Consider the following 14,201-nt stretch of genomic DNA (forward strand, 5'->3'; position numbering starts at 1 on the left):
GCGAGTTGAGTTGTGTGGCCTTGAAGTATTAAGTTGAAATATTACAGGAAGTTTCGGTTTGGGAAGGATATGCAGTGTGATGGCAGGATGACAGTGAGAACAGATCATCAGTGAATGCCACATGAGCTCGAGTGTGCTCTGTTCTGAGTGGAGATGATTGTTACAATCTGTAACCGCAAACTGTGGATCGTAGAATACTACTATGTTAAAATGTGTAATCACTGAATAAGCCTCCACTGGAAAAGGCAAAGGAAAGGCATCAGGTGTTAGCCGGTAATCTGCTCTCATGTTGGACACTGACAGACTGAGGAGATGAATCACATAATCATTTCTGCAACTTCCCTGTGACTGCTCACTCTGTTATAAAAACTCTCCTGACTTCTTTCCTCATCTGTGATCGTCATTTTCTTATTTCTGTTTTGCTCCGTCAAATCCAGTGAGGAATTAATTATGGATTTGAAGCCACGTCAATGAAGCGGTCACAGACCAGCCAGGATAGGCAATAAACAATAGACAATAGACAGTAGGTGCAGAAGTAGATCATTTGGCCCTTCGAGCCTGCACCGCCATTCTGAGATCATGGCTGATCATCTACTATCAATAACCGGTTCCTATATCCCTTGATTCCCCTATCCATGAGATAACTATCTAGCTCCTTCTTGAAAGCATTCAGAGAATTGGCCTCCACTACCTTCCGAGGCAGTGCATTCCAGACCCCCACAACTCTCTGGGAGAATTTGTTTTTCCTTAACTCTGGCCTAAATGACCTACCCCTTATTCTCAAACCATGCCCTTTGATACTGGACTCTCCCAGCATCTGGAACTTATTTCCTGCCTCTATTTTGTCCAATCCCTTAATAATCTTATATGTTTCAATCAGATCCCCTCTCAATCTCCTTAATTCCAGCGTGTACAAGACCAGTTTCTCCAACCTATCTGCGTAAGACAGTCCAGACATCCCAAGAATTGACCTCGTGAATCTACGCTGCACTTCCTCTACAGCCAGGATGTCCTTCCTTAAGCCTGGAGACCAAAACTGTACACAATACTCCAGGTGTGGTCTCACCAGGGCTATGTACAAATGCAAGAGAATTTGCTTGCTCTTGTACTCAATTCCCTTTGTAATAAAGGCCAACATTCCATTAGCCTTCTTCACTGCCTGCTGCACTTGCTCATTCACCTTCAGTGACTGATGAACAAGGACTCCTAGATCTCTTTACATTTCTCCCTTACCTAACTCTACACCGTTCAGATAATAATCTGCCTTCCTGTTCTTACTCCTGAAGTGTATAACCTCAAACTTATTCACATTAAACGTCATCTGCCAAGTATCTGCCCACTCACCCAGCCTATCCAAGTCACGGTGAATTCTCCTAACATACTCATCATATGTCACACTTCCGCCCAGCATTTTCTTATCAGCAAATTTGCTGATGTTATTCTCAATGCCTTCATCTAAATCGTTGACGTAAATTGTAAACAGCGGTGATCCCAATACCGAGCCCTGTGGCACCCCACTATTCACCACCTGCCATTCCGAGAAACGCCCATTCACCGCTGCCCTTTGCTTTCTATCTGCCAACCAGTTTTCTATCCATGTCAATGTCTTCCCCCCGATGCGCTTAGCTTTGATTTTACCCACTAATCTCTTATGTGGGACCTTATCAAATGCCTTCTGAAAATCGAGGTAAACTACATCCACTGGATCTCCTCCCGTCTAACCTCCTGGTTACATCCTCGAAAAACTCCAACAGATTAGTCAAGCATGATTTACCCTTGGAAAATCCATGCTGGCTCGGTCCAGTCCTATCACTGCTATCTAGATATGCCACTATTTCATCCTTAATAATGGACTCTAGCATCTTCCCCACCAACGATATCAGGCTGGATCTCATTGACTGGTGGACCAGGTTCACGGTGAATGTCCCTCCATGTGCTCTGCACTCAGAATGTACAGTCCATGTCCAGACAGGATCAGCACCCGTCCGGGTGACTGCTCAGTGTGATCCCATTACACAGCACATCATTTACTTCTCATTCTCTGTGTGAATCTGTCAGTCCCCAATATGTTCACCGTTACTCTTCACAGAAAATCTCTGATCTCGCTGATAAGGGAGAGCGGGCGGACAGTTCTAAACTCCTTCTGAGCCTGGTGATGGAGAAAGGCTCCCGCGCCCGGAGGGTGATGTGGGAAACCTTTGTGAAAATGAGGATTGGTGTCCCAAAGCTGGACAAAATCCTGAAAGAAATACAGGAACATGGTGAGATATCAGATATTAATTTACTTTTGGATTCAAATATTACTTACTTAAAACTTGATGAATTGAAACGTGTAAAATTGTTTAAAATCTGAACAGGCTGTGTTCCGGACCATCAACCCGTACCGGAGATTCCCAGGGAGCTGAAAGGTAAGTGAAGAAACCGCTGTTGCCATCAAAGGTTGATGTTGTGTAGGGCCAAGTCGTTGCTGAGCCAGGAGGATTTGATCAGGTAAGTGTTCCACCGTGTCACAGCACACAGTGAGACACATGGGAAAATGTTTGCTGCAGGGAGAGTTTTCACAGGAGATTATGAGGAAACACGCAGAGAGTTGGGGGCGTTGCTGAAAGGGATCACTCCTCTATGGGTTCTGCAAAGACAGGTCCCACTACCGGGGTCAGATTGGAGAAGAGTGCAGTCTGAGGAGCGAAACTATAGGAGATTTCACTCCGAAAAATGAAATAATACCCCTACCAACACCCAACCCAACACCCTCATTCTAAGCCACATTTCTAAACTCCCTCAGATCCTACAGGTTATCAATTTTTAGAATTGGGAGTCCATTGAAGTTCTCGTCACAGAATAGGCATGACAACGTCCATTTAATGAGAAAAGCTGTAACACCCCAACTGGTCTGTTTAATCCCAGAACAGCATATAAACCCCACTCTCTTCACGTTTTCAAACCACTTCGTGCAAACACTGCTAAAGTTATCCAGCTCAATTTCCCACTCAATAATCCTGGAATTCCATCTGGAAACAATGTTAGTGAGGTGGAGATCAGAGACTAAATGCTCAGCTGAAATTCATGTGGGCCTGTGTTGTGTGGACACTGTGGAAGGGTAAGAGATGGGAATAAGGACAGAGAAACCGGGGTTTGTGAGCTTGCAGCAAAAAAGTGGAAAGGACTGAAAATATCTATAAATAATATTGCAATTAATTAAATTGTGAACGTCTGGATAGGAAATTCACTACATCCGTTAGCACATTTTGTCACCGAAAATGCAACTGGAATCTCTTGGGCTGAAGAGATTGTAAGGCTTCATCATCGCAGACTGAGTTGGACCACTCAACTGCACATTCAACAGAGGAGAGGGCGAAGGAAAGACAGATATCGTAAAGATTATTAGTCTTACAGTAGCCCATGCTTTTAACTGATTACTCGAAGCCCTTGAACAGAAATATAAGGCACCACCTTCATTCAACGTGTCTCATTTCCAAGAACAAATTCCAAGGTCGTTAATTTTCAAATGGTAACAAGCTGTTTTCATACTGTTCACGCCTCTGTCGTCTGTTATTGCTTTCACCACTGACAGGTTCCTGACACACTGTGAGACCCCACACACACCTGGCAGGAACCTGATACATTGTGAGACACCACACATCCATGACATTGTTCTGACACACTGTGAGACCTCACACACACCTGATAGGGTCCTGACACACTGTGAGACCCCACACACCCCTGACAGGGTCCTGACACACTGTGAGATCCCACACACCTGACAGGGTCCTGACACACTGTGAGATCCCACACACCCCTGGTAGTGTCCTGGTCCAAGTGAGACCTCACACACATCTGACAGGGCTCTGAAAACTGTGAGACACCACACACACCAGGCAGGGTCCTGACACACTCTGAGATGTCACACACACATGTTAGAGACCCGATACTCTGTGAGACCCAACACACCTCTAACAGTGTCCTGGCACATGGTGAGACGAGACACACCCCTGATCGTTTCCTGTCACACTGTGCGTCCCCACATACTTCTAACAGAGTCCGGAAACATTGTGAGACCCCACACACCCCTGACAGGGTCCTGACACTCTCAGAGACCTGTCCCTCCACTGCTAGGGACCTGTCACACTTTGAGACCCGACACACTTCTGACTGGTTCCCGGCATGCTGTGAGACCCCACTCATCCCTGACAGGGTCCTGTCACACTCTGAGACCCGACACACTTCTGACTGGTTCCCGGCATGCTGTGAGACCCCACACATCCCTGACAGGGTCCTGTCACACTCTGAGACCCCACAAAGCACCGGCAAGGTCCTGACACACAGTGAGACCCTACACATCCTTGATAGATTCCTGACACACAGTGAGGCACCAAACCCCTGAAAGGGACCTGCCACACTATTAGACCGACACCCTCTTGACAGGTCCTGACACACTGAGACACTACACACCAGTGACCAGATAATGAAGGAATTAGAGACTCCACATACGCCTGTTAGAGTCCTGACAAATTGAGAGACTCCACACTCACCGGGCAGGGTCCTGACACACTGTGAGACCCAACACACCGCCAACAGTGTCTTGGCATATGGTGAGACCCCACATATACCGGGTAGGGTCCTGAAGCACTGTGAAACCCCACATATCCCTAACAGGGTCCTGTCTCACTGTGAGACCCCATACGCCGTTAATAGGGTTCTGATACACAGTGAGACCCCAAACACTTCTGACAGCATCCGGACACACTGTGAGACCGGACACACCCCTGACAGGATCCTGAAACACTGTCAGACCCCAAACACACCAGGCAGGTTCCAGACACAGTGAGAGACCAAACACACACACCTGACAGGGTCCTGACACACAGTCAGAACACACACACCCCTGACAGGGCCCTGACACACTGTGATACCCCACACACCCCTGACTGGGTCCTGACACACCGTGAAACCCCACACACCCTTGACTGGGTCCTGACACACCGTGATACCCCACACACCCCTGACAGGGTCCTGGCACACTGTGAAACCCCACACACCCCTGACAGGGTCCTGACACACTGTGAAACCCCACACACCCCTGACAGGGTCCTGGCACATTGTGAGTCACCACACCCATGAAAGGGACCTGACACACTATTAGACCGACACACTCTTGATAGGTCCTGACACACTGACAGTACCCAGACACACATAAGAGGGTCCCGACACGCTGCGAGACCCCACACACCGCTGACAGGGTCCTGACACACTGCAAGACCGCACGTACCCCGATTGGATTCAGATAGACTGTGAGACCACACACGCCCGTAACAGGGTTCTGATACACAGTGAGACTACACACACCTCTGACAGTATCCTGACACACTCTGAGACCATACACACACCTGACAGAGTCCTGAAACACTGTGGGACCCCAAACACCCCTGGCAGTGTGCTGGCATACTGTGAGTCCCCACACATGCCTTACAGGGTCCTGAAACACTGTGAGTCGCCACACACACCTGACACAGCTCTGACACACCATGAGACCCCACAAAGCACCGGCAAGGTCCTGACACATGCTGAGACTCCAGACACGCCTGACAGAGTCCTGACACACTGTGAGACCCCCACTACTGAAAGAGACATGACACACAATTAGACAGACACACTCTTGAGAGGTCCTGACATACTGTGAGACAATACACACCAGTGACCGGATGATGAAGGATTGACAGAACCCACATACCCCTGTTAGGGCCATAATACACTGTGAGACCACACATAACCCTGTCAGGGTCCTGACAAACTGTGAAACCACGCACATCCCTGACAAAGCCCTGACACACTGTGAGACCCCAAACACCCCTGACAGGGTCCTGACACACTGTGAGACCCCACACACCCCTGGCAGGTTCCCGATAAACTGTGAGACTCAACATATCCCTGGCAGAGTCTTGACACATGGCCAGACACCACAGACTCCTGACGGGGACCGAACACATTGTAAGACCTCACACACCCCTGACAATGTCCTGACACACTGTGAGACCCACACACCCCTGACTCGGTCCTGAAAGACACTGAGACGCCACACTCCACTGTTAGGGCACAGACACACTTTGACACCCCACTCACCCCTGACAGGGTCCTGACACACTGTGAGACACGACATCCCTGACAGGGTCATGACACACTGTGTGACACCACACTCCTGACAGGTTAATGACACACTGTGAGACCCCACACACCCATAGGAGGGTGCTGACACAATGCAAGACCGCAGATACCTCTGGCAGTGTCCTGACAGTTTGTGAGACCCCACAGACCCCTGAAAGGGTCCTGAAACACTTAGAGACCCGACACACAACGGACAGGTTCCTGGCAATTGTGATTCTCCACACACCACTGGCAGTGTCCTGTCACACTGAGACGACCTGCACACCCTGGGAGTATCGCGATACCCGACGAGACTCAACACACTCGTTTTCGGGCCCTGACACGCTGTTAGATCCCACTCACCCCGACAGGGTCCTGACACAATGTGCGACCCCACACCTTGATAGGATCCTGATACACTGTGAGACCCCACACACCCGTAACAAGGTTCTGATACGCAGTGAGACCCCACACACCCCTGACTGGGTCCTGTCACACTGTGAGACCCCACACACTCCTGACAGGGTCCTGACACACGTTAACCTCACACAGCCCTGAAAGGGTCCTGAATCACTGTGAGAACCCACACACCCCTGACAGATTCCTGAGACAGTATGAGATCCCACACACCCCTGACAGTGTCGGGAAACACTGTGAGACCCCACGCATCCCTAACAAGGTCCTGACACAGAAAGAGACAGCACACACCCTTCTCATGCTGTGAAAATCTACACACACCGTCAATATGCTGTCACACTGTGAGACCCCCATACACAGTCCAGGCACACTGCGAGACCCCACACACCCATGAAAGGGTTCGAACACACTTTAAGATCCCGCACACCCCAACCAGTCACCCACAGTGTAGGTGCTGATCAGCAAAGCTGCCTCTTTGCATTTTGAATTAGTGATGCTAGGAGGGGGAAGCTGTGATTCCCTGACACGTTCCTTTGGTAGAATTCTCACTACCCTCTTTACTATGTCTATACACCACATCAACATAAGGGATTAAAAGTTTCATCCACAGGAACAATTATATTTGTGGCAGTCGTGGGAGTTTGACGAGTACGGGACAATCTGGGGTCAGTAAACTACCAGGGAAATTCTCACCTTCACAACACAGTTAATGCGGAAATGTGATGATCTGGTGTTTATCTAGACCACGCCTTTCTGTCCAGTCAGGAGTCTTTTAATCAAATTGACTTTACTGTACGAATATCCATTGATGAATCTATTAATGCAATGGCTTTGAGATAACTCTTGCGTGCTTAGATACTGAGTTCAGCGTTGAGGCATCTAACAGTTTGTCCACTGTTTGTTCCCATGGAAGATGTTCAACAGAAACACAAGGAGGCTCTGCGGGCACAAACTGAAACACTGAGAGTGAACACGATCCTGATGAGGGAGAAGGTGAAGGTTTTCCAGCTGGTTGATCGATACGCTGAGCTCACGGTCATTTCTACTGTTCGAGATCGGAGACTGGTGGAGCATGAGCTGCTGGCAAGAGGCAGAGACCACGAGGAGTGGAGAGAAAAACATCTCCGTGGACACCTGGAAAAACTCCGGATGGATCAGCTGTTCCACAGCAGCTTTACTCGGAGTAAATCCAAATCTGTGAGTTCGGCAGCAATGGCCGGAGTCCCGGGGATCGGGAAAACAACAATGGTACAAAGGATTGTTCATGACTGGGCCACGGGGAAAATATACCAACAATTCCAGTTTATCTTCAGTTTCAAATTCCGGGATTTAAACTCCATTAACTGCAGAATAAACCTGAAGGAACTCATTCTGGATCAGTATCCTTACTTTGGGAACATACTGAGAGAGGTCTGGAAGAACCCAGAGGGATTGCTGTTTATATTTGATGGTTTGGATGAATTCAATGACACAATTGATTTTGCTGACAGTCAGAAAGACACGGAACCTCAGTCCACATGCACAGATCCTGCATTCAAGTGTAAGGTGTCTGACATTGTGTACAGTTTAATCCAGCACAAGCTGCTCCCAGGGTGTTCAGTGCTGGTGACCACCCGTCCCACTGCGTTACATTTACTGGAAAAGGCTAAGATCAGTGTCTGGGCTGAAATCCTGGGATTTGTTGGTGAGGAAAGGAAGGAATACTTCATCAGACATTTTGAAGATCAGACGGTGGCGGCAGCTGTTTTCAAACACGTGAAGGAGAACGAGATCCTGTACACCATGAGCTACAACCCCTCCTACTGCTGGATCCTCGCTCTGGCACTGGGCCCCTTCTTCACACAAAGAGTCAGGGACCCGCAGCGAGTTCCCAAGACCATCACCCAACTGTACTCCTACTATATTTACCACATCCTGAAAAACCACGGTCGTGAGATTGAGAACCCCCGTGATGTGTTACTCAGGGTTGGTCAGATGGCCTTCAGAGGAGTGTCCGAGAAGAAGATTGTGTTTACAGATGGAGATTTGATCAACTACAATCTGCAGCCTTCCCAGTTCCTGTCCGGGTTCCTGATGGAGCTTTTGGAGAGAGAGGATTCTGCACGGAGCGTGGTGTACACATTCCCACACCTCACGATCCAAGAGTTTGTAGCTGCAGTGGCACAATTCCTGAATCCACATCCCGGGGATATCCTGAAATTCCTCACTGGAGCCCACAACACGACAGATGGGCGATTTGAGGTATTTCTCCGTTTTGTTGCTGGTCTCTCCTCCCCAATGACAACTCGGGGCCTGGAGGAGTTTCTGGGTCCATTTCCTCATCAAACAACCTGCCGGGTGATTGACTGGGTGAAGGAGGAGGTTGAACGCCAAAGTGGAAACATGGGGAGTGAAGCTGGTAAAAGGAGCCTCCTGAACACATTACACTACCTGTTTGAGTCTCAGAATCGTGGACTGGCTCAGGCCGCACTGGAATCTGTGGAAACACTTTCATTCAGTGGAATGACACTGACCCCGATTGACTGCGCTGTCCTGTCTCATGTCATCGGACTCAGTGACACAATAAAACACCTCAACCTGCAGAATTGCCACATTCAGTGTGAAGGAATCCAACGGCTGGGACCCGGGCTGCACAAGAGCCAGGAGTTGAGGTAACTTGATTTATCTCTCACTCTGAACTGTGAAACTGTCTCATTGTGTTGTTTCAATGTAAAGGAATTTCAGTAAATTTGTAGTAAATCAGATTGTGAAGAATTGTGACAAATGCCCAGGGGATCGGTCAGTAATTCCCCAAGGACGGGAGGGTTCTGTGGTTCCTTGTGAAGGGATGTTGGAGACTTCATCAGATCAGTGAACAACGACCATTGGTTTAATGGTAGTAAATCACAGGAATGGCCGTGATACTCACTGCCTGTGACACGTCCATTGACAATGTTCCTTCTCACTGTGACTGACACCCAGACCGACACTGACTGCAGCAGGTGGGTCAGAGATTCACACCCCCTTCCCGGTGAGGGACAAGAGACCATCAGCAGACTGTCCCAGTGAGAAGGAATGAAATACCATTGTGAGATTGTCCTCCTACTGCCATTCCCCGTGCGTGACTTTGCTCACTTCCAGATACGCAAAGAGCGAGGGCGCATCTCCTCTGGGCCTCTGTTCAGACCCAACATACACGCACAAAATTGTCTGCATCCTCTCGTCTTGTAGGATTATCGTTTACCCTTGGAATCCACCTGTGGGACCTCTCATCCCAATCCGCCTTCCATTATTTGGAATCTCGCCCCCATCCCCATTCCTCCTGTGCGCTCTCTATTACTCGTTCCTCATCCTCCTGTGGGATGTCTTTCCCACACCCACCCTTCCTGTGAGATCTCTCTTCCCCATCCCCCTTCCTTCTATCGGATCCTTATCCCCTTTCCTCCTGTGGGATCTCTCTCACCCATCGACTTCCTCCTGTCTGATCTCTCTTTGGCATGCCCCTGTGGAATTTCTCTTCCCCAACCCCCTTCCTCCTGTGTGATTTCTCTTACCAATCCCACATCCTCCTGTGGGAACTCTCTTCAACATGCCTCCTCCTCCTGACCGATCTCTCAACCACTTCCCCCTACATCCTGTTTAATCTCTCTCTCTATCCCCTTCCTCCTGTGGGATATGTATTCCCCATGCCTCATCCTGCTGTGGAATCTCTCTTCCACACTCCCATACCTTCTGTGGGATCTCCCTTCCCCATTTCCTTCTTCTTGTGGGATCCCTTCCCATCCCGCTTCCTCCTTCGGGATCTCTCTTCCACATCCCCATCCCCCTTTTGCCTACGGGATCTTTCCTCCCCATATCCTTCCATAGAATCATAAAATCATAGAAAACTACAACACAGAAATCAGACCATTCGGACCTGCTAGTCTGTACCGAATCCTTATTCCGCTAGTCCCATTGACCTGCACCCAGTCCATAACCCTCCAATCCTCTCCTATCCATGTATCTATCCAATTTGTTCTTAAAGCTTAAGAGTGAGTCCACATTTTCCACATCAGATGGCAGCTCGTTCCATACTCTCACCACCCTCTGAGTGAAGAAGTTCCTCCAAATGCTCCCCTAAACTTTTCCCCTTTCACCCTGAAGCCGTCCTCCTGTAATTCATCTCTTCTAATCTATGTGGAAAGAGCCTATTCGCATTTACCCTGTCTGTACCCTCAGAGTTTTGTAAACTATCAAATCTCCCCTCATTCTTCTGCGCTCCAGGAATAAAGTCCTAACTTGTTCAATCTTTCCATGTAACTCAACTCCTGAAGACCCGGCAAAATCCTATTAAATCTTCTCTGCACTTTTTCAAACTTACGGATATCCTTCCTGTGGTTAGGTGACCAGAACTGCATACAGTATTCCAAATTTGGCCTCACCAATGCCTTACACAACCTCACCATAGCATCGCAACTCTTATACTCAATACTTTGATTTATGAATGCAAGGATGACAAAAGCCTTCTTTGCAACCCTTTCTACCTGTGATGACACTTTCAGGGAATTATGTATCTGAACTCCCCGATCCCTTTGTTTCTCCGCACTCCTCAGTGCCCTAACATTTGTTGTGTATGCCGTACCCTCATTTGTCCTTCCAAAATGGAACACCTCACACTTGTCTGCATTAAATTCCATCTGCCGTTTGCTGGCCCATTTCTCCAGTTTGTCCAGATCCCTCTGCAAGCTTTGAAAGCCTTCCTCGCTGTCCACAACGCCTCCATCTTAGTGTCATCCTCAAACAGGCTGATCCAAATTATCAAATTATCATCTAGAATCTAGATCATAGATTTAAACAAAAAACAACAATTACCTCAGAACAGATCCCTGAGACACACCACGAGTCACAGTCCTCCAGTCTGAGAAGCAATCTTCCACTACCACTCTCTGCCTTCTCCCACACAGCCAATTTCAAATCCAGTTTGCAATCTCTACATGGATAGCTGGTGTCTGAACCTTTTGAGTTAACATCTTATGGCCTCTGATGGCCTTACTAAAGTCCATATAGGCAACCTTCACAGCCTTTTATTCATCTACCTTCTTGGTAAATTCCTCGAAAAACACTACAAGATTCATTAAACATGATTTCCCAGGCACAAAGCCATGCTGACTATCTTTAATCAGCCCTAGGCTGTCCAAATCCTTGTATATGCGATCTCTCAGAACACCATCCAATACTTTACCTACTAGTGATATCAGGTTTACTGGCCTGTAATTACGTGGTGCACTTTTAGAGCCTTTTTTCAAACAACGGAACAACATGAGCTACACTCCAATCCTCCGGCAGCGCACCCATAGTTAAGGATATTTTAAATATTTCTGCCAGGTCCCCTGCAATTTCTACACCAGTCTCGCTCAAGTTCCGAGGAAGTATCATGTCAGGCCCGGGGGATTTATGTAACTTTATTCGCTGTAAGGCAGCAAACACCTTCTCCCCTTTAATCTATATATGTTCCATAACACTACTGTTCATTCCCTTAATTCCATATACGCTATCCCAGTTTCCTGAGTAAACACTGATTTAAAAAAATGTTTAAGATCTCCCCCATCTCGTGAGGCTCCACACATAGACGAACACTCTGACCTTCTAGGGTACAAATTTTGTCCTTTAATATTCTTTTACTCTCAATATACTTGTAGAAACCCTTCGCTTCACCTTCACATTATCTGACAACACAACCTCATGTCTTCTTTTTGCCTTCCTGATTTCCTTCTTCAGTATTCCCTTACATTTTCTATCCTCTTCCAGTACCTCATTTGTTCCTTGTTGCCTATACCTGCTAAACACCTACTTAACCAGATCGCCAATATCCCTTGAAAACCAAGTTTCCCTATGCCTGTAAAATTTGCCTTTAATCCTGGCAGAAACATGTGAACTCTGCACTCTCAAAATTTCACCCTTGAAGTCGTTCCACTTACTGAACACATCCTTGCTTGAAAACAACTTATCCCAATCCACTCTTCCCAGATCTTCTCTCATTTCCACAGAATTGGAATACATCTGTCAAATACTTCTGTCACCTGACCTGTTTGGTTCCCTAATAGGAGATCAGGTACTACACCCTCTCTCGTTGGTACCTCAATATATTGATTTAGAAAACTTTCCTGAACACATTTGACAAACTCCACGCCATCTAACCATTTCTCAGATTGGGAGACCCCATCAATATGTGGAAAGTTAAAATCCCCTCCTATTACAACTTTCTGTTTCTTACATCGGTCTGCTAAATCTCTACAGGTTTGGTCCTCCGATTCTCTCTGACTATTGTGCGGTCTACAATACAACCCTATTCGTGTGGTCGCACCTTTCCCGTTCCTCAGCTCCACCCATGTGGCCTCCGTAGATGAGCCCTCCGGGGAGTCCCGTTTAAGCACAGCTGTGATATTTTCCCTGACTGGTAATGCCACTCCTCCCCCATTCATCCCCCCCCCCCCTATCACGTCTGAAACAATGGAAACCCAGAACATGAAGCTGCCAGCCCTGCCCCTCCTGCAAGCCATGTCTTACTGATAGAAATAATGTCGATATCATTATCGTGCCAATCCACGCCCTAAATTCATCTGCCTTACCCACAATACTCCTCGTATGGAAATAAATGCACCTGAGAACATTTCTATCACGGACAAAACTTATATATATATATATATATGTCTATACAAGCAGTCCACGCATGATCCTTATCATCCTCCACATCACTATCTTCTCTAACACTCTGGCTCCCCTCCCCCTGCAATCTAGTTTAAAACCCCCGGAGCAGAACTTGCTAACCTACTGGCAAGGATGTTAGTCCCCTCCAGTTCAGGTGCAAACTGTCCAATTCGAACTGGTCGCACCTCCCCTGGAAGAAAGCCCAATTGTCCAGAAACATGAACCCCTCCCTCATGCACCATCCCCTCAGCCGCGTATTTAGCTGCATTATCTTCCTATTTCTAGCCTCACGAACATGTGGCACGGGTAGCAATCCACCTGTGAGATCTCGCTTTCCCATCCCCCTTTCATCCTCTGGGCTCTCTGCTCCCACTCCAACTTTCTTCCAACTGTTGGATCTCTCCTCAGCATCCACCTTCCTCCTGTGGTATCTCTCATTCCCATCCCCCTTCCTTCTGTGCGATCTCCCTTCCCCATTCCTTCCTGCTGTCGAATTTCTCTTCTCCATACCCCTTGCTCCTGTGAGATCTCTCTACCCTTCCCCCTTCCTCCTGTGGGCACTCGGTTCCCTATACAACTTCCTCCTGTGGGATTTCTCATCACCGGCTTCCTTCATCCTGATGAATCTCTCTTCCCCATCCCCATTCCAACAGTGGAATCTCTCTTCTCCACCCCCATGCTCCTATGGGATCTCTATTCCGCATCACCTTTCACCCTCTGGGGCCTCTGTTCCCATTCCACTTCCATCTGTGGGATCTCTCTTCCCCATCAACTTCCTGCAGTTGGATCTCTCTTCCGCATCCCCCTTCCTCCTGTGCGAATTAACCTCCCCACCCCTTTCTTCCTGTGGGATCTCTCTTCCGCATTCCCCCTTCCTCCAGTGAGATTTAAACTCCCTACCCCTTTCTTCCTGTGGGATCTCTCTTCCTCATCCACCTGACCACCGTGGGAGCTCTGTTCCCATTCCTTATGGAATC

The 14,201-nt window shown here is 48.0% G+C and overlaps 1 protein-coding gene across 1 annotated transcript in view; it reads left to right on the forward strand.

Moving 5' to 3' along the window:
- The window catches only part of LOC132388025 (NACHT, LRR and PYD domains-containing protein 3-like), a 56,298-nt gene that overhangs the window by 25,978 nt on the left and 16,119 nt on the right, over positions 1–14,201 (forward strand). The window contains exons 7-9 of the mRNA XM_059960366.1: positions 2,090–2,261; positions 2,358–2,408; positions 7,472–9,209. Of these exons, the coding sequence (XP_059816349.1) occupies positions 2,090–2,261; positions 2,358–2,408; positions 7,472–9,209 (1,961 nt within the window). The remainder of the gene's footprint in view (positions 1–2,089; positions 2,262–2,357; positions 2,409–7,471; positions 9,210–14,201) is intronic.

The sequence above is a fragment of the Hypanus sabinus genome, unplaced genomic scaffold (genome assembly GCF_030144855.1).
Source record: "Hypanus sabinus isolate sHypSab1 unplaced genomic scaffold, sHypSab1.hap1 scaffold_251, whole genome shotgun sequence".
In the NCBI taxonomy this organism is placed as follows: Eukaryota; Metazoa; Chordata; class Chondrichthyes; order Myliobatiformes; family Dasyatidae; genus Hypanus; species Hypanus sabinus.